Here is a 22,008-nt window from a genome sequence, read left to right as displayed (position 1 = left end):
AGACATTTTATGTGTAGCCTGCGAGAGTAAAATAATATTTTTATTCATACAATGTAAATGTGAACAATCAGCTAGATATTAGTTAAAAAGGAATGAATGAAATTTGAATGCTATTAGTAATTTTTCTGCAGGCAAAATTGTCATTAAAAATTCTTAAAATATATAAAAATGTGTTAAAAACGATTTTTACCGGAGATTTTTTTTTTTTTTTGAATTGCAGCTTTTTTGAAAAAAGATGTCTGGCTAATTAATTTAGCCAAGATTTTAATAATATATTTTTTTAATACAAGTTTTATGTCAATATCACTAAACTACAGCAGGTTTTGTGTCCTTAAAATGCCACAAAAATGCAAAAAAAAAAAATCAAAAACATTTTACTTTAAATGTCAGAGTTACAGATTATTCATTATTTTATTAAAATTTGTATTTTTACCTGTATTTTTAAGGCTTTTTTGCAAATGGCGGATCAGGCTGGTTAACGAACTTAGTCGAGATTTTAACAATATAAATTTTTACAAGTTTTATGTTAATATTATACGGCATTATTCGTTTCCTCAAAAATTCACATAAATAATAAAAAAATGTAAAATAAAAACATTTTTCCCTAACTATTGGAGTTACGAATTGTTTATTTATTATACATTTACTTATGTTTTTTACAATTTAGTACTATATAATAAAAAATACTGAGACTTGAGACAATTGAAATGGAAAAATAAATACTTTTACTAAATTACAATCTAAGATTTAAAAATGTGTAAAAAATATAATTTATAAATTACTTTTTCAAATGTATGTATTATGTAAATTAATATAAAATATATATTCTTAAAAAATAAAATTTATAAACAATCATTTAATTTTTTGCATTACGCAGGTAGTTAAATTTAGGCTCAAATTTATTTAAGGGCTATAATTTTATTACTCAAAATTATACACGTAGTTACAAAAATCTAGGTTCTCTAAATCTCTAATGAACCTAACTAGTTTTCAATTTCTATCATATGTGATTTTCAATTTCTGATTTTCAAGAACCTAACTGGTTTTCAACTTCTATCAATATTATATATTAAAAAATAGTGATTAATATATTAATATAATTCTAAACGATCATGGCAGATTATGTTTTTCCTAGCTTTTCCTTTTCTCATACATGTACATATTTAATAAAAAGTATGGTAAAATATATAAATTTATTGGATATTTATCCATTAAATTTATACATTTAATTGATAAATATCCATTAAATTTATAAACATATTTTTATTGGAAATGCATTAGTATAAGTAAACTGATGTATTTCCAATAAAAATCATAAAGAAAATGTTAATAGGTAAAAAATGTTTAGAAATAGAAATTAAAATACAAAAATAAATAAAACAAAGTTTTTATTACTTTTTTGTCTTATGTTGATTTTGAGGACACAATAACTACCGTAGTTTTAATCATATTGATATTAAACTTGTTCTAAAAATTAATCTTGCTAAAAAATTAATTAGTACATCAAAGTAGTGCTACTGACTGAATAGTATAGCAAAAATAACTTAATAAAAAAAAACTATCCAATTTGGTGATATGTATATTATATTATGGAGCTACACTACGGGTAATAGACAGACGAACATTAATAACAATTATTTATTTTCTTTGTAAATTAAAAGTTAAAATTAAAAAAAATAGATCCTAACTGGAATACGTCCTTCCGTCGCGTCGGCAAACACTCTCTCGCTACTTTCTCACCGTGGCTTTGCCATCATAGCTCTAGCGTGTCAACCGAATCGGCTGTTTAATCACTTTATGCTTTTTCAAACATATATAAATACAGAATTCTGCAAAGAGTGACGGAACACGAACTGTGGGCATTTAAAATAATTTGAATTTGACAGTTCGCGAAGACGAGTCAGTGGGCGTTCAAATCTCATTTGATTGTTGCAAACACGTTTCGAGTTGCGTATCGAAGGCCCTGTGTTCCAAATGCCAAACGCCCCCGCGATACTTGCGTAACACCCTGTACCTGCCGAGAGGCGATCGTGGGCGTCGGCCGATCCGGACCCCATTCAAACGCCTCGCGTTCACTATTTCATATCTTCTTCGTCGATTCGAAGAATTCTAACCGATATAATAGTATGCAGTTGGAAAAAATACAACGCGGCGCCATACTACTGAATAACTTAATTGGCCATATATAGCATTGTAGTTGTTATTGTGGCATTTGCTGCGAGATCTAATCCAGACTTCCTGGACACTGTCGCGACGTCGATTGAGACGTTCATGGTGTTTTCATGAATCTTTCATACTGTTTAATTGCTCGCTGCATTAAAATTAAATAAATTTCTGTAGTAATATATTTTAATAAAAATAATGATTACAAAACGTAGTTTATAATCGCATAAATATAGATTAAAAAAAACTAGAGTATGGGTTTTGCAATAAAAAATGCATAATAAGTTTGTCATTAAATTAATGTGTTGTTTTCATTAATGATAAAATACTGCATTTAATTAGATAAGCATAAACATTTAACTAAAATAATAAGTAATGTTGCAAGTACTATATATCGATTCGAAGACACAAGTCAATTTTTTTTGTGAATCCTAATTTAAATTATGAAATGGTATTGTATCAATTGCATGTATTATAAAAAAAATTAATCCGTGAAAATAAATATAAAAATATATTTTAGTAACTCTGAGGTTGCGGGTTCGAACCCTGGCAACGGCACTCGAATTTTTATTTATAATAATGCGCTATTATTAAAAAAAACGGCCATAACTGCAGTGACGTATATTGACTATAAATTGTATAGCACATTATAATTTATAATTAATAAAATATATGTCACCAACTCCCAGATTTTCAGTCTTACTTGTAGGTATTCATTATGTCTGATTGACTTACTAAGTTGGTACAGATTTTCCCGTTTTAACGCATTGGGTTTACGCCTGTCAGGTTACAACGGAAGATTTAATAATACAAAAATCGCTAAGGGAACTATGCATGATACATTTTTTTTCATTTTTATTGCTCTCATATTTAATTAAGTATAGGAAGTTAACAGCTTAACTCCCGTGGACTCGTTTACGAGTTTTGAAAGAACATTGTTTAGCGGCCGTGGACTCAAGATTGAGTCCTGGATCATGCATTTTCTTTCAATAAAAAAATACTAAGATACTATCAAGTTTGCCTTTACATAATAACGAGAGATGATAGTGTACTATTTCTAGATAATAACAAATAAAAAATAAATGATATTTTACTTCAAATTTGTATGACAAAAAATGCGTCGCAATTTTGGAGCATATTTTATGTTACACTCCTTAAACAAAAATAATTTTCAAGGTAAAACTATTTGGCTATGTAATAAAAAAATCAATCCAATTCAAAGAAATCGAAACATCCGCGGTTGATAGCACATCAATTAATAAAGTTTTTCTACCTGTAATTCTGTATATTTTTGCAAAATTAAAAAGTAAAAACGTTACGTTATGTAGATAAATTAGATAACGCAGTAATCAAAGATCTTTTTTACCGGGTATTTGTTATTTTGCTATGTCCTCATCATTTGGAAAACCGCAATGGTTCACAGATTAATAAACCAGGGGGGAAAAGCTACAATTCGGTCATTAAGTAAAATATTAGGGATACTCAAAAAAAGGACGTTTTTATACTGAACAACTTTAAGCAAGTCTTTCTTTCAGTAGTATTTGTATTAACATTTGTTTGGAAGACAAATCTAGAAGTGTGACACCAAAAATCATCGATGATGCCCGCATAGCTGCAGAAATTGAAGCCAATTCCACACGCATTAAGCGACGAGAACAAGGCGACGCGCCTGCCTAATACTGCGAGAATCACGCGTGAAAAAATGAATGCTCTCAGATAGGAAACTGTTGCTCATTCTCCATATTCTCCCGATACAACACCATCAGATTACCGTTTATTTAAGTCTATACAACATAATTTAAATGGCAAAAAAATTAATAGTGTTAGTGAGGTTAAAAAAATTCTTTCTGAATATTTTAATTCACAGCCAGTTTTTACAAATGTGGGATTAAAAACTTGACTAATCTATGGAAGAAGATTGTATTTGTCAATGGAGATTATTTTATTGGAAAAATACTTTTCATTAAAAAAACGTCCTTTTTTAAGAGGAATAACTGCGTTTAAAAAATCTCTGAAGAATAAAATCATTCATTCCTAATATTTCGTTTAAATTGAAAATGGTTGCAATAGTTACAAACCAGTTTCATATAATTTAATAATATATATGTTTAAATGCCTCTATAATTTTTTGTATAAATGATTCATAAAAAATATCCATTTATAATATAATATAATTTGCACTCACCAAATTTTTCGGTGTCCATTTTCTGCATACAACTGTCACGAACATTTATTTTCATAATTACATTTGTATACAACATATTTATTTTAACTGCACACACCATATTTATTTTAAACTGCACTATATTATTATTTATATTTATTTTTATACTATATAAAATCACTACTTCTGCACATGTATGCAATATTTTTCCTTATTTTATGTGCAAAACAAACACATTTTCTTCTCACATATTTCTCTTCACTTTTTGCTTTTATTGGCTGATGATTTTTTTGCTTAACCGAAAGTCTTTGTGGTGGATCAACAGCACGGGCACCGCAAGATGTCTTCAGAATCGTTAGATTTCACTGAATTCTGCATCCATGCTTTTAGCCTTACTCAAAAGAAAATCTTTGAAATTAATTTTACTGTTACGATTCAAATTTTGATAGACACTAACCGAATAAAACAATGCGCATTGAAATAAATACTATAACAACCTTTTTTGTTTATTCCATTGCTTTTCAACAAATTAGGTAACTAGGTATTGATAGGTGCGATCAACACCTTTCATATATTTATTACAGTCCATTATACATCGAAGCTTATATATTGTAAGGCTTGTTGTTGTTTTCTTCCCGCGTCTATCATCTGGCTGCTATGAAAAGTAAGTATCATTCTGAAATCTCTTTTCTTATTTGTTTTCCAAATATGGATAAGCGTTTCACCTTTTCTGGCATGTTTCATCTGTAAGGGCATTAATTTTATATTTTTGAGGGATTTTGGAACATCAATTTTTTCCGAATTGTTCCACAAAGTCCTGCTTTCCGTAAAAATAAATATTTTGCAAGTAAAACAGCATAAATACGGTGCCACTTGTCCAGATATGGGATTAGTACATTCATCACCTTGTTTACTAGTCTTCCTGCATTTCCGGTGTATAATTTGAAATTGAAAATATAACCGGCATCCGATTCACAAACCATTCTATTCAATATTTCATATTTGGTTATTTTCATAGGACTAAATACCCGAAAAATAAATCTATCTAACCATAGAATCATTCCCTCATTCAGGGGAAGGTTTTGCTTTGGCTTGTAAACATATCGAATTTGCCTAAAAAGTATATGTATTTTTTCTGACATAAAACGTGTGGGGTCCGGAAAATTTATCGCCTGCAATTCACTGCCAGCAATTTACAATTTATAGCCAGAAAATGCTCGCTAGCATATTTTATCAACAGACAATACATATAATTTGTATTAATTTATTATATATGAAGACTCGCGAACCAACATTCGATCTTCCTGGGCAATTGTCTTACGTTTTCTTACAATTTTTGACTTTGATTTGTAAGAAACATTTGTGGAACCGTTTCAAAGCATTTTGGATAGCTTGTCTCGAACAATTAATGTGTTCAGTTAATAATATACAATATGCGAATACAATAAAATTATATTCGCTCTTATAACTTTACTTAATTCGCGTTTTTTGGTATTTTTTAAATGTTTATATAATATTTAAAATAATATATTAAATAAAAAAAATTATAACGATAAACAAAGGCCTAAATCACGTAACTGAACCTAATGGTCACTTTAGTGAGACCTGCAATTTTTTTTTAAAACTCTGATGAGTAATTAAAAACGACAAATTTCTTTGTATAGTTCTCAAAACTACGGTTAAAATAACATGCTAAAATATTTTGGTCAGCTTATGCACTTGTAAAGAGATACAAACCATTTTAAGAGGTGCCCCATTATTATGGCCAAAGCTGTATATTAACGTATGTTATTTCGAGAACCTACAAAAACATTTTAACTAAAGTATATTCAGAAATCACAGCCAGTAGGCAGCATATACCGAAAACATTTAATCAGTCTGTTTATGCCAAATAAGTTCATTAGATGCTAATTAGCTATTTTATTTTTCACTGATATTTTTAAAAGGTCAGATTTGTAATAAAAATAAAATAAGCGCGTAGGGTGTGACAGTTACGATATGTTTATTCGCTTCCAGTGTTGCCAGAGCAGCGTAGCCGACTTAAATCATTCCCCACAGAGTAAAATATATTTTCCAGTGAAAAATCTGTAATTTAAAAGTTTAAATGCTGATTTACTTTTAACAGCTTGATTATTATAAATTGGTTGTAGAATATATTATATCAAAAAATATACATATTCCGTTGAGAGCTATAAATAGCGCTTTAAAAATATTTATGACATCGTAAGATATTTATGTGTTTTTCGTATATCCTATATTTTTATGCTAATTGTAAATTCAAAGAAATTAAATAAATCGTTAATTATGATGTCATAAGTAATATAAGAACACAAAATGGCGTAGATATACGCATATAAGGACGCCGCTTTGCCTACACGTTTTAGTGTTTATATGCTTAGGTTTTCATTATTTGAGAACAGCTGTCAATGTTGATGGTTGCAATTGCGAGAAGATGCGATAGGTCAGTGATTATTAAATTATCACCCACGCAGTTATTACAACTAAACATAATGAGAGTTGTCGGGATATCGGCGCCATAGTTTCGGGCGATTTCGACGAGCGGTAATAGCGCAAACATTTTTACCAACGGTTTTTCGGTAATGGTAATTTTTTAAATTTATCGTCGTCCAGATAAGTTAACGAGCGACGTCCGGTTCGGTATATTGTGATTTATTAAAAACGAATATACATAGGGCGGATGCGACCAGTATGTCTCGACATGTTGATCGACATAAATCTTGATCAGTTGTTCCGTTAAATTTATGTCTGCTTATGTTGATAGATCGTAAGCTATGTTGGAATGCATTGAAGGTTAAGGTAACTTATATGTCAAGGGTTTAAATCTACACGAGATCTGATGTTTAAAAGTATATAAAATTTTGGTACAATAGATTAGAAAATGCACATTTCTCAAAGTAGTACATTCTTAAACTTTTTTAAAGCTAATTTTTTGGGATTTTTTTAAATTGGCAATTGAAATATAAAATATATACTCGTAGTGATGACTTCTCAGAAGTCAAAAATCCACGTCAAAAGCAATAAAAGTCGATTTTACAATCGACTTTTCTTAAACAGGAGGCAATTAGACACAGATTGAGGCGCTGCTTTTTATTAAAAATTTATAATTTAGTTACATGATATTTAATTATGTGAGTGATCGGTGGACGAGACCCCGCCGGTCGTCCTCTTCCCGTCGAGGTCCGCCAAAAAATGTGCTGCCCAACGCCTAGTGGCGCCTAATTTTTGCCATAGATAATAAATAAATAGGTATCTTGTAATATTTGCGGTCTTATGTATGAATTGGTTAACACTTTGGTTACATGAAGTGCAACTAGTGACTTATTCTTTTCACGATAAAAATAATCATTAATTTATGTTTTGAACATGTGAGATTTTCATGATATGCATTAATTTATACTTACGGCTATCGATGTTTTATTGAATGATTTAATCTTGTACCGATAATAATACACACGCAATATATTAATAACAACGTGAAAGCTTTATGCATTAAATGAACCTTATCCGGTCCAATTTGTCGTCTGCGACCGTTCACTGAATTGATTTATTATTTATAAATTGTAATGCATGTCAACCGAGCTCAATAGACAACAGAGAGGAGAGTGGTAAAATAAATGCACCATAGACAGTACAAATGTTCGCCGGAAGCAAATCAGAACAATGTTTTACGATTATACCATTAATCGATAGAAAATCATATAATCCATCAATTCATCGCTATCTTGGAATTCCGTCACGTTACTCAGCGTTCAATTAAGATATCGTTTGTCGGCAAATCGGTGTTAGATCTATATGTATTTACAGAGCGACAGATTAAATAGAATCGATCTAAAAATAATGCGAAGCGCGCCATTGCGGTGTTTTCAATTTCAGCACGTGCGAGTGCACGTGCCGGGCGAGATTCGCATACGAAACGGTCGACCGCTTTCCATCTTTGGAAAATTATATGGTGTTCAAGGCGCAACCGCTGGCAAATGTTGACTGCGCCTTATATAGAGGAAGAAGGACCGAAAGTGACGACCTCGCGTGGCGTGCGAACCGTTTTTCGATTCCATTTTTGCTTTTTGAGCCAAATCGATCGACCGAGCGCCGAGTTTTGAGAAGCCCTGGCATAAAGTCAGCGAACTATAAATATTTTGATGGATATACCCTTCTTAGAATTGCATCTAAAGCTGATCTCATTTAAATCACGTTCAGCGGTGGTGTAGTTCTATAAAAAGAAGTACCGGAACGCTACCATTTTTGAAATGCACAAAAGTCACCCCTATTCATAAAAAGGGTGACAAATTGTGTATAAAGAACTATAGATCAGTCGCAGTGTTGTCAGATCCTACTAAATTGTTTTAAATATTTATTCATAGATATGTCTTTAATCACTTTCGGCAAGAATATTTCACCCCTTCAGGGGTTCCTCGAGAGTTCAACCTCGGCCCTTTGCTCTTTATGTTATTTATTAATGACATAAATATAGCAGTTACAAATTCAAGTTTTCTTCTGTATTGTATAAATGCATTCGATCTTTTGCTAACTCCTCTCTACAGACTCTATGGAGATGGGCTTCCGTTAACCGTCTGCCATATAGTGTCGGAAAGTCCCATGCAGTATCATTTTCTCGATCCCGTTCGCCATCAGTTTATTCCTACGATCTCGGTGGGAACATTTTGATTAGAGAAACTTCCACTGAAGATCTCGGAATCACTTTTGAGAATAAGTGGAGATTCTCTCTACATATACACGACGTCTGTGATAAATCTTCCAAGATGCACGGCTTTGTTATGAGGAACGCCTATCACGAGGATGTTTTATCCGACTCTATTTTAGATGGCATGTGTTGCTTAAAGGGTTATTTTAAGAATACACATTTAACATGATTAATGATAAAAAATCAATAGATTTAAATAAAACAACTTGTATTTGATTGATTGAATTTAGTTAGAGACGTAATTATTGATGAAACACAGGAAAAACAGGAAACAGGAAAAATAAACTAATAAAATAATGCCATATAGGCAGAAATTATCCGGATGTTATTCTACATCGGAATCGCAAAAGAAGGATATAAAAGGGCGTTTTCCAGAACGCAAAAATCAGTTGAACACGAGCTGCCATGTCATGGGGACTGCCATGGCATAGAAGACCATGGTCAAAAAGTGAAAGTTTTGTTTACTTAATCTATTCTTAAAAAGGAATATATAGACTAGCTAAGACGATACCTTAAAAGGCTGCGGAAACATATTTTTAACCTTGTGAGTTTTTGAGACGTAATTATATATTGTTTTTGTAAATTAAACAAAAACAGAAATGTTTCCTTTTGAGAATTTGACATTAAATTAATGTTTTTTAAAACATAGCAGTTTTAAAATGTGTGCAATAATAGATATGGATATTTAGTTTATGACTTGAATTTATAGAGAAAAGGTTTATCAAAACGGGATCTGGAAAACTTATCGCCAGCAATTCACCACCACAATTAATCGCTAACAGTAAACTGTTGACGGTAAATTGCGACCGACAAATTTTCCTAGACTTGATAAAAACACATTTAAAATATATTTAAAAAATTAGCATAACGACATAATTTTACTTGTAAGAATTAAAATTATATTTTGAAGTTTTATTAAAAATAGATTTAACATTTCCCTAATAATTGATACTTTATAAGAAAAAGCTTTATAAAAAAAAGGACTTGAAGCCCAAATTTTAATTTCTGATATAATATGTAGTAAATATGTATATAAATTTAACCAAAACAATTAAGTTTAGTTTGGCAGCGTAGTGTGAATTTTTGTTTTTTTCTGAAACTCATGAATGTAGCTTAAGCTTTTGTAAGCCGGGTAGAATTTTTATTTTTTTATTTATACTGTTAATATACTTGATATTTGACAGCGTATTAAAAAAATACAAGTCAACAGATTTATATAAAATACAATTACAAGAATTCAACATACTGTTTAATTAAAAATAATAAAATATTTTTATTCAATGTTGGTTAAAAATGTATGTGTCTTATTTTATAAAATACAACAATATTCGAGTAGTACATAAATGTTTTCAAATTAAAATTCATATTATTATTATTTTAAATTTGATTATATTGTATATAATTAAATTGAATCATGTACACTTTATTGACTTTTCTACGTGTTCGATAATAACGATTATGAGTTTATCAGCGTTTATAAGTATATATTTAAGTGCTTTCCTAAACATTGATATTTATCATCGATCCTTATTTACTTTAATAACTCACAGGTATTACCATGTAATAAATTTAATTCAGCGTTATTAAACCTGATATGATTACAATTCCAAATAATCTGTTTTCGCAAACTTTTCATTTATTCATAGCAGTTTTAGTTGTGCCGACTTCAGTGTCGGATCTTTTTTTATACATTGCTATAATGATATTAGTTAAATTTTCAATTTTGAAATCCAAAGAGAAGATCGTCTTTGTGTTAGGTGAGTTTTTGTTAACAAAAGTGGCGCCGTCTAATTGATAAGTCACGACTCGGCACAGGATTACGTCATATGGACATAAATCAAGTTTTATAACGAAGCGATTTAATGGTTTCGATCTGCAGCTTCACTCTTAACCGTGAATCATTACTGCCTACGCACTCAACGGTTCATTGTCAAATCCACGCTTTATAAACAAACATGGACAAGCTTCTTGACTGAATTGATACTTCTAAGAACAACCCAGCAGTAGTATTTATTATTTGGTGGGTAAAAAAGCAAAATCCATCAAGTCGACAGTTATTTTTATAATCAAATGTTTATATAACTTAATGAAAGCATCAACTATGTGACGTGGACCTAATAGAATGTTTATTTTCCTATGTATGATTAAAATTACTGCAGTAACCTTCAAGGACATCATTTGGGGGGAGTAGGGGGAGGATTTACCCTTCCTTGAATTTGTCCAGACAAATGCATGCTATGAATTTTAATGAAATCAAAGTATTAAAAGTCACGGGCTATCCCTCTAGTAATCAAAAATATTTTTTAATCTTTATTTGAATTTAATTTTTATTTTTAAACATTTTTTAACTCTTTTCTTTTTTCTCTAAGATTTTTGTAACCGGAGTTTATGTTTAGAATAGCCTCCATTTTGAAAAAATATGGCGGATCAGACTGCTTAACAAACTTAGTCAAGGTATTTACAAGATCAATTATTAGAATAAGTTTCATGCCGATATCATTAAGACTACGGCAGTTATCGTGTCCTCAAAAATCCGTATAGATAATCAAAAAAATATAGATAAACGTTTTAACCAAATGTAGTTTTGGGGTCTTCTGGTGATAATCTATGATACTGTATTACATTTTTTTGATGTCGCATCATCCCTCTCAATAGATAGATTTCTTAAGAAATCTACAAAAAATATATAGTTATGCTTGAATATTTCCTATGTTCTCTTTTGTATCAAAGCTTAATCTAATTTTATGTATTTTACATAGGTCAATTCAAGATGGAGAGTCGCGTAGGTCTTGAATATATCGTGGAGAATAAGGAGTACATGGGCAAATTGGCAGCAGCCTTAGGAAGCACTAGTACAGCTGTAAAAAGACAGGTTGTAGAGTTGCTTTCAGCCCTGTGCGTCTACAGTTCTGCTGGATATGGGAGGGCCTTGGATACGTTAGCACATTATCAGGTTAGTATCATCATATTCACAATCATTTTAAGATTCAAAAACAAAAATCATATGAAGATTCACTTTCAGACTCTAAAAGAAGAACGGTACAGGTTTAGCGTGATAGTTTTCGAATTGGAAAAGGCACTACAACCTGAATATCAAACTGCTTTGGTAGCCTTCATCAATTGCCTAATTATATCAGCACCAAGGTTGCCAGATAGGATTCGTGTGCGGAATGAGTTCATCGGTTAGTCACTGAATTATTTCAGCATATCTAGAATTAATTAAACCAATGCCATTGTTTTATTATCCGCAGGACTTAATCTACTTCCAATATTAAATAAGCTTAGGCAAAGTTGTGGCGGTGGAGGCGATCTAGCTGTGCAGTTGGACGTATTTGCTGAGCAACGAGACAGCGATGAAGCTAGAGGTCCGGAAGGGATCAATTTGAATTCGCATCTAGATGTATTTTATGCAGTGTTGAGAAGGGTTTCTGATCTTCCGCAAGAAGCCACATTTCTGAGTATATTGCAGCATCTTCTAAGAGCAGATCCGAGCGAACCATTAGGTACTCTAGCGTGGGACGCTGCTGAAACGTTAGTGCATCGTGCTACTCTGGTAGATAATCCCGAAGATGCGGCCAGACTTCTCAGAACGCCGACTCAAGCCAAGTTAGGGTGTGTCCATTGTCAGCACAGAGGCGAATCTAACAGTCCAAATAGAAAGTCTTCTCTGCAAGCAACCAGAGCTCTATCTCCTCCTCCTCCTCCACCACCCCCAGCTCCATGTGGTCCGCCACCTCCTCCTCCTCCGGTCCCATCGGCCGGACCGCCACCTCCACCTCTACTTAGAATTCCATCGCCACCGGAGATAATAGAACCGTCTGGACCTTTATTACCTCAGCAAGAAACGCCTGTGCCTAAAACTAAAATGAAAACTGTAAACTGGAACAAAATCCCTAATAATAAAGTCATCGGCAAGAACAACATCTGGTCTCTTGTTGCGTCAAAGCATAAACACTCGCTAACAGGCGCGGATTGGGAAGAAATGGAAGGTCTGTTCTGTCAGCAAGCACCTCCAGGATCGGCCGGATCTTCACCCAGATTAGGACGGATAAGCGTAGATAACCAAGATAAGAAATCACGCAAAGAAACGTCTGAAATCACATTATTAGACGGAAAGAGAAGTTTGAATGTGAACATATTTTTGAAGCAGTTTAGAAGGTATTTATCATCTTCAAAACCATTTAATTCTACTTTCACAATCGAAATCTTTAACATATGTTCTTTAGCACCAACGAAGAAATAATCGAGATGCTCAGAAGTGGAGCTCAAGGAGCAGTTGGCGCAGAACGATTGAGAGGTTTGCTACGTCTTTTACCAGAACTGGACGAATTAGACGTTTTGAAAGCTTTCAACGGAGATGCAGTCAAATTGGGAAACGCTGAGAAGTTCCTCATGCAACTCATACAGTTACCAAAGTAAACATTAACTAAATCGTTATTCTAAAGAGACAGGCAAATACTTATAATATATGTTAACAGTTACAAGCTTAGAATCGAAGCTATGTTGCTCAAAGAAGAATTTGCAGCTACTACCAGCTACTTGGAAAGCTCTATCAACGCTATATTGGTAGCCGGAGATGATCTTCAATCGAGTCAAGCTTTACAGGTAAGATATCAATGATCTTTTGAGTTGTTATCGTTATTGATATATCTTAAATAATATTTTAGGAAGTGTTCTACATAGCTTTGGTAGTAGGAAACTTTTTGAACGCCGGTGGCTACGCTGGTTGTGCAGCCGGTGTCAAGTTGTCTTCTCTGCAGAAGGTCACTGATATCAGAGCCAATAAACCTGGAATGAATCTGATGCATTATGTAGCAATTGTAAGTTAGATCATCGTTCAATCATCGTATTTCATTTGTGCTTAATTTGCTTAATTGATCATCTTCAGCAAGCCGAGAAGAAGAATAAAGATCTGATACACTTCGCCGATGATCTGAGAGCCTTGGAAGACGCCTCCAAGACTACAGTCGAGCAAATAAACAACGAAATCAATACTTTAGATACGAGAATTACTAAAATTAAAAAGCAAGTTGAGATGGCGTCGAATGACATGGATATTAAAACACAAATGGATGAATTCCTACAGGTATTTACCAACACCAGTGTTTGTTTTTCATATATTAATCGAATTAAAATTATGTTTTTATTAATAGATCGCTACAAAGGAAGTTACAGCTTTGAAAAAAGATATGGAAGAAGTAGAAGCAATGCGAATATCGTTAGCAGAATTCTTCTGTGAAGATCCGGCTGCATTTAAATTAGAAGAATGTTTTAAGGTATATATTTATTATTATTAGTCTAATGTTAAGAGCGCATGAATAACAATAGTTCAGACACTACAATATTTCTTCTATAAAGATAAGCAAACTCTCTTTTTTTAATATATATATTTGATTTTATTTATATCAATTTTTATTGTCACAAACAATCATGGTCGCAAAAATATTTTTTTACAGGAGAGAGTAAAAATTAATTTTCTTCTTTATAACAAGGAAATACTTTATTTAATAAGTTTTAAATATAAACATTAAATATTAAAACATAATAAATTTAAATTAGAAATAAAATAATAAAATAAGATTGCACTGTGTATGCACGTGATGCAATTGCTCTTGTGTTTTTGCGGCGTTTTTGTAATATAAGCTGCTCAATCCTCTTGTGTAAAATATAGGTCGACAGTTTCTAGAATGTAATACATATATCATCACATTTTATTTTCTTCTTAATTCTACTCTTCTGTCTGTGACCAACTCGCATTTAACCAAAACGAGGAATATAAATATTTTTACACGAAATATAAGTAAAAATATTTTACTGATTATTTTAACCTTTTTAAATTTTAAGGAGGAAGACAATAGGGAATACATACATATATTATCATTAAAAGTTTTAAATTTGTACATGCATTGTTTAGTCAGTTTAATGTGAAGAACCACCAATGTTCAGAACATTAGTAGTACTTCATTCAAACTTTTTGCCTTCATTTTTTGTGACACTGATAGTTTTACGATATTTTTCCTTAGTGGTGTTTGTAGAGAATGCCCAGCACTATATATTTCGATAATAAAACAAATTTCGAAAAAAGTGGACATTAGCACTTTTTTCTACAAGGTCTACAATTGAATTTTTATGATATTTCATATACTTTACAGATCTTACTAGGATTCTGCACCAGGTTCAGACAATCTGTAAACGAAAACACCAGAAGGCGTTTACAAGAGCAGCAAGCAGCAGCTCGGCGAGCTCAACGCGAGGATCAATTGAAACGTAGACAAAGTAATGTTCCCTTCAAAAGCTTATCGTCTCTATTATTCGTTATTTGCTAATAATATTTGTAGGTAGCAACGCAGGAACTCCGTGTTCTGATTCTGAAAGCGGCATCGTCGATTCACTTCTGCTCGATATACGGGCTGGTTTCCCGCAAGGCAGAAGAGCTTCGGGACGCTTCCAGAACGAAAATCAGAATCAAAATCCTCCAGTAGACGCATCTCCAGGTGATTCTATTAAATTAACTCGCTTCATCTCATATAAACATAAACTGTTTCTTCACATAACAATTATAGGTACCATTTTGCATTTGATCCTACTAATCAACTCATAAGCAAGAAATTAAATTCATATCTTCATATAGATATTACTCCGACTGGAAGCTTGCGTAGAAGACGCGGCAGATTGACATCTGAAGAAGATGAAGATGGTCTTCTACAGTTTTTGAGAGCTTCCAATGACACTCAAAGGGAGAGGAAGTCTTGGGGTAGTTTAGGTAGTCATAACATTTAAAATATAGATTTTCATGTTGTTGTTTCATATATGATAATATTATTCAGATGGCTCGTGGCCAAGACGAAGTGGTATGTCTCGAGCTCGTTTGGATATCCCATATACGAATAGTTCCCGAGAGAGACCTTCATCTCCTAGATTGCCAATAGAGCCTAGTCAGACTCAACCGGAAGATGTACCAAAACCTAGGTACTTATTCATTATATTGTATTAAGACTCGTAAAGACATATTAGTAATGCAATTTGTGCGATTAGGGAATGGAGACAGAAGATTGAATCTTGGTTGAGGTCTAATCATCAAGACCAGCAATCTGAAGATGTTAAAAGTAGATCTCGACTGCAACAAACGAATAGACGATCGCTCGAAGATTCCGAAAGCGAAAGAAGCGGAACGTTGGACACTTTGCCTGAAGATAAATTGGCAGAAAACAAGATAGGTAAAAGTCCTACGGAATGGAAACCATCTGCTGTGCTAGAAAAAGACGTAGTCGGTGCGATGGAGGCTATAGAAGGTTTGTATTTTTGCGTTTTATACAATTGGATTCATTAAGATTTAAAAGTCACAGGTCCCGCAACAGACTCAAATTTTTATTTATTAAATGAGCTATTATTAAAAATAAAAAACCAGCCCTGCTCAGTGATGTCATTTCAGTTTGACAGTAAAAGTAAAAATATATATCTACCGGTGAAAATGTATTCCGATATGATTTTTTTTAGTGATAAACCGAAAATTTATAATTTAGAATCAGATACATAATTTCAGATTTTTTCAGGGCGAGGGGGAATTTGGCAAGTCAGTGGTTGTTTTTTTAATACCGATTTCGTTAAAATTCGTAGTATTTCATTAAATGACATGCATTTTTTGCCCAAATTCAAGGGGGGCAGCCCCCCTTCTTTAATTACGCCCCTGCCCCTGCTGCAAAGTGACATCTATTTACTGTAAGCTGTAACTACATTTTATAATTAATAAAATAGATGTCACTGATTTATAGAAATTGTTTCAAGTCTAGTTTTTCACTACTTACTTGTTAGTGTTGATTGTGTATATCTAAAACAATAAATATAAAAAACTGATTTAATATTATATTTTTCAGACGTGCAACCTCAAAGCAAGGATGTTTCTCCACAGCAAAAAGTAGAAGAGAGCGCCGAAGATCTCAGGCGCATTCGAAGGCAAAGGTCGCGGCAGAACATGGAGCCACTCTCTCCCCAACCTCAGTTATTGTCCATCAAAGAAGAAGACAAGGCCAAGGTCATTAATGCGGACCAAACTATTCCAGTTTCGAACGAAAAATCCCACATTCCATGGTCCACCAAGTATCGCGAAGAAGGCAAATCGTGTATTCCAAAGAACAACTTTGGCGATAGACCGCAAGTTTTGAACAAGATCGAGATAGACTCGGACAATATAGAGACGCCACCGGCGACGAGGAGATTGTTCAGTCCTCCGTCCGAAACGAGAGAACCTTGCAGACGGTTCACGCACGCGCCGAACAAATCGAACGAGTCGACTGGCGAGATTTTAAAGAACGCCAGAAACGACCTGCAAAGTTTGGAGATTCTCGGTGACGGCCAGTTCGACAGATTCTCAGCTACTAGACGAACGAGAAGATACAAGAGGCCGACGGATAACAGTTCTCAAAGCGAAGACAACTCCGGCAAGTCCGAGAGCCCTAAGCAAGTCGAAGAGAAACCTGAACCGCAAATAGTCAGACCTACCAATTTAGACGTCACTGTTTCTCAACCTGTCGATATAGTAACGAACATTCCGACTCAGATTCCAAAACAAGAAGACGAGAAAGATTCCAGATTGAGGAAATGGCAAGAGCGACTTCGAAAAAATGACGTTCCGGAACCTTTAGAAAAACCTACTCAAAGATCCATTCCACATTGGGGATCGCGTTTACGACACCAAACTTCTATAAACCAAGAAGACGTGCAAAAAGCGATACGCGAATTGAAATCGCCTACGGAATCTCCCAGGCGTATGACGATACCTAGACATCAAACGGGAATGTCCAAGAGTAATCATAAGATAGAATCAGAACCGCATAAAATTAGCACTAAGAATAAAACGGATCATGAGTTAAATGATGAAGGATTCGAAGAGACTCAGAGCTTAAACTCCGAAAGCGCTTCGCAAGGAGCTTCGTCCGGTTGTAACGAACCAGACGTTCCTGACACTAGACAGAAATTACCTAAAAGCATCAGAGTGACCGCGACGTATGGGCCTGATGGCAGTAGGGTGAGAGCGGTGAGTTCGAGTAACCCAATCCGGGGAGTAACAACCGGAGGAAAGACGGTCGAAAGAAGGGCAATCAGCTTACGCAAAGCGGATTCTCAAAGCAGCGTCGGTAGCTTAAGAAGCAGAGGATCTTTGAGAAGTTCTCGTAGCTCGTTAAATTCTTCGAGTTCAGTGGCTACAGTGCGAAGAGCACCTCCGCCGCAACCGTTGCGTCCTCGTATTGCACCGCCGGCTCCAAGAGTGGCGGCTTCGAGGAGTAGTTCCAGCGGAAGTTCGGTCCAGCAAAAAATACCCAGAGCGATACCGCCGGCTTCGAGGAGCAGCTCCAGCGGATCCAGTTCGGTGCCTCCCCGACCGCCGTCCAGTTTCATGAGACCCACACAGGCCAGTCGTACCAAGATACAGAGAACTCCATCCAGGACGACCAACGTTAAGTAAATTGGTTTTACTTCGCATCAGCGGCCGATTGCTAGTCATTATGCCAGCAATAAAGAATAAGAGACGCACCAGTCGAAAGAAATGATTATATCTGTTACCTCAGCGGTGTTAGGGAGTCGTTTTGCATTTAGCCAAAACGATTGTTGTTCTTGTTGCGAACAAACGAGATCCAAATATGTAGTTTGTAATAGTTGTGTAATGCGATATTATGTAATCTGATTAATAACTTTACTGACAAGACTAAACGCATTTATTTTATAATGTATTTATTTACCTATCGAATACCGTGTATTCGCAGGATAGTTTCGGCGAGAAATGACCATCTTTTTTACCTTCAAAATTATTCCAGCACTTTTCTACAGTCACAACTCGAATATTTTATATATTTTTTATCTACTAATGATCTAATTAATTAACAAAATAAATATCTTTTATTTATAATTGTCGTTTTATTATTATTTAGTTTTAATTTCTCTAGAAAATATGTTTAATAATAATACAATAAAAAATTATTAATATATAAAAAAACTATAGTTCCTTTCCATCTATAATTTTGATTTTTAGGGTCATCGAGATGACTTTAGAATGTCATATAAATGAAATGACTGAATAGTTGTATCCATTTTCTTTCGTAATATATAACAATTACGTGCTGGTTAAATTTATGCGATCATTAACAAAGTATGAATTTCGAAAATGCATACATTACCTAGGCAACGTATGAACTGTCAAATTGTGTTCGTTGACGACGTAACTAGCTCACATCGGAGAGTCAACACTCACTAGCTAAAGCATACATTATCTAGTAAAAGTATACACGACATGTAGCATTGTAAGCTTCAGCTAAAACTCATATAAAGTGCATACATTGCCTAGGCATTGTATGCTTTATCGAATTTTAACACTTTTAACAGTAACATAAAACAGAACCACAATTTCACTTCCGACTTTTTTTTTATATAAAAACGTATATTACAAGATTTTAAATATAAGAAAATACATACAATACATCAAAATTTAAGTACAAGTTGCTGATTTATAATATTTGTTTAGTTCAAGAAGTGATAAATAAATAAAATTAATAGTAATAAAAGCATAAGATAAATTAAGGTAAAAATGCATTTTACAATGAAAGATAATAAAAATGTCATTTTACAATGAAAGATAATAAAAAAATACAGATATGAATTATTTAAAATATTAATTTTAAGATTATGTATGATTAATTATTTATTAAACTGGAGACCTGAGGCTACAAAACAATTATCCTTTTGAGCAATATATTTGAAGATGTAGTGCGGCGATGTACAAACGCATGGGCTTACTTCCACTTCTTGAACTTGACCTACATCTGGAACCTCTCCCATTGCCCATGCACTGCGATGCTTCTGAGCTGTTTTTAGGAGTAAGCGTGTGTTTCTTAAGATTTTACTCGTTTCCACCAATATGTTCCTTTGGAGAAAAGGGAATTGTTAGCCTGAATCTTTAATTATAAATGTGTTTATAGGCTAATACGTCGTTGAAAGTATACGAGTACTGCTAATCAGATTTTTTATTTGCAAGAAAGTGACGTTTTTCTACTTGATTTTTTATCCCCTACCTTTATTTGATGTAAACCGAGTGTATGTGTTATCTTATTATACGAATACGCCTATAAATATGTCGAATTAAAAGTAATTAATTTACATAATCCTTCATAATACATTTAAATATTAAAGGAGAAAGTTAAAATATGCACATACTCATCGGACATGACAAAAATATATATTTTAGCAAAAATACAATTAAAAACGCATTTTAATTTTGGTAGAAAAAATTCATCACGGGAATAAATTTGACGTATAGAGATAACGAAATAAATGAAAATTTAACAGATACAAAATTATCTAACACGCACATAGTGTATATATATATATATTCTTAAGCGCATTCAGTTTAAGAACCACACTGCACAAACGGTTCATCGCAATAATGGCCCCTCCAAACAAGTGCCACTAGGGACAGTCTGCCCTGCATATTCACAGAATGTTTTTAGTTGCAACTCGAACCATATAAGTGTGGAAATATTTATAAATTTTGACAACTAAAGCTTTTATTTCAATAGGTAGAACATCAACCACAGTTTGAAGACAATGCCTACATGGAGGCCACAATATTTCTTCCCAGTTCTTTCTCCAACCGACTGTAAATATTGATTTCTCCTTTCCATTTTACACCCCTAAAATTGGTATGGGGTTATCTCCATAAAAAATTGATATTTTTTGTTTTATTATATGTTTTAGTAACTGATAATAAATGGTTTGTCGATATTTATGCAATTTCACCTGGAACTGATTGGTATAAAAGTTTTACTTTTACTCCACAATCTGGTGGATTTTTATAAATTACACTTATCAGAAGAAAAATATAGTAATTTACAGGTCTTTGCAAGAATAATCATTGGGCTTTTTGGGAGTATATATGCATATGTATGTGTGAACAATTTTTTAGAGGATGAAGCAATAAAACAAATATTCGAACAAAGATAAAGAATGAAAATCTTGATAATTCTATGCTTAACACTTAACCGGCGGGTCGGGTAGTATTTACCGATTTCGTCCACTGGCGGTAACCGGCGGGATGGGTAATAACTACCTTTTACGATTTCTGACGTTTAACGACGGGTTCAGTTGTTTCTACCCGCAAACACAAGTTTTTTGTGATGACATATATGAATGAAGGTTTGTACTACAAGAAAAAAATATTTCAAGGCGAAAATATTTTTATTGTCGCCACAACTTCACATGTGGGGGACAATCAAAGAACTCTTTGCATCAACAAGCTAAAGTAATAAAACACAATCGTAAATTACTTTTAATGCGTGACAAAGCTTGGCATAACAAATTTAGCCCATGGAAGACCGAAATATAATTTACATATAATTCACATAGTTCATTTTATGTACATAATTAATTATTATCTATTTTTTAAACTAGAGATATAATAAAGTAGAAAAAAGCAAATTTTATGATATTAATTATTATTTTATGCAACCCACAGATTGAAAACCATTGATAAAATAATTTTAACATATGAACCAATACAATGCAGAACATTTGATAAATTTTTGTTCTTTAATTCCGTTTAATTCAAAAGTTATCATATATTTTTGTTATAAATCTGTGTTGCGTAAAGTTCTCGCGAAACAGCCCATTTTTACAGATCAAGCGGGAAAAAAAACGACCCGCCGGTTAAGTGTTAAGTTAATACTTACATATATGCTTTCATTATTGTTTTATTATCCTTTCTATAATATGTACAAATTTTATGTTTTATTATTTTTTTTCAATTTATATACTTACTATTTCCAGATTTGTTTTATTTTAAGTCCTAATTATTCAATCATAAAAATCCCTTAGCCATAACAAAGTTTATCATGTCCTAAATAAATCAAAACAACAGCCGTCCGATTTGGTCCAGTTGAACAGTCGCCCCGTATTTACGCTTGTTCCACTA

General features: G+C 33.1%; 1 protein-coding gene and 1 long non-coding RNA gene across 3 annotated transcripts in view; both read left to right on the top strand.

Moving 5' to 3' along the window:
* Positions 1-18,938, top strand: part of form3 (FH2 domain-containing protein formin 3) — a 54,238-nt gene extending 35,300 nt beyond the window's left edge. For both annotated transcript variants that reach the window (XM_088204548.1, XM_088204555.1), the window contains 14 exons: positions 11,810-12,003; positions 12,073-12,232; positions 12,302-13,208; positions 13,277-13,465; positions 13,529-13,655; positions 13,718-13,870; positions 13,939-14,136; positions 14,204-14,326; positions 15,203-15,326; positions 15,389-15,544; positions 15,682-15,813; positions 15,878-16,019; positions 16,086-16,342; positions 16,925-18,938. In XM_088204548.1, the coding sequence (XP_088060674.1) occupies positions 11,821-12,003; positions 12,073-12,232; positions 12,302-13,208; positions 13,277-13,465; positions 13,529-13,655; positions 13,718-13,870; positions 13,939-14,136; positions 14,204-14,326; positions 15,203-15,326; positions 15,389-15,544; positions 15,682-15,813; positions 15,878-16,019; positions 16,086-16,342; positions 16,925-18,513 (4,440 nt within the window). In that variant the 5' untranslated portion in view covers positions 11,810-11,820 and the 3' untranslated portion in view covers positions 18,514-18,938. The remainder of the gene's footprint in view (positions 1-11,809; positions 12,004-12,072; positions 12,233-12,301; positions 13,209-13,276; positions 13,466-13,528; positions 13,656-13,717; positions 13,871-13,938; positions 14,137-14,203; positions 14,327-15,202; positions 15,327-15,388; positions 15,545-15,681; positions 15,814-15,877; positions 16,020-16,085; positions 16,343-16,924) is intronic.
* A 1,511-nt stretch (positions 18,939-20,449) lies between these two features.
* On the top strand, positions 20,450-21,748 carry LOC148237242 (uncharacterized). Its single transcript, XR_015808864.1, has 3 exons — positions 20,450-20,547; positions 20,618-20,697; positions 20,796-21,748. It is a non-coding gene; the product is annotated as an uncharacterized LOC148237242 (long non-coding RNA).
* Positions 21,749-22,008: the final 260 nt, after the last annotated feature.

The sequence above is a fragment of the Plectrocnemia conspersa genome, unplaced genomic scaffold (assembly GCF_051122295.1).
Source record: "Plectrocnemia conspersa isolate PC_06_02 unplaced genomic scaffold, ASM5112229v1 ptg000002l, whole genome shotgun sequence".
NCBI classification, from domain to species: Eukaryota; Metazoa; Arthropoda; class Insecta; order Trichoptera; family Polycentropodidae; genus Plectrocnemia; species Plectrocnemia conspersa.
Note: the sequence above shows the minus strand (reverse complement) of the source record. Positions and strands in the feature narration are given on the sequence as shown.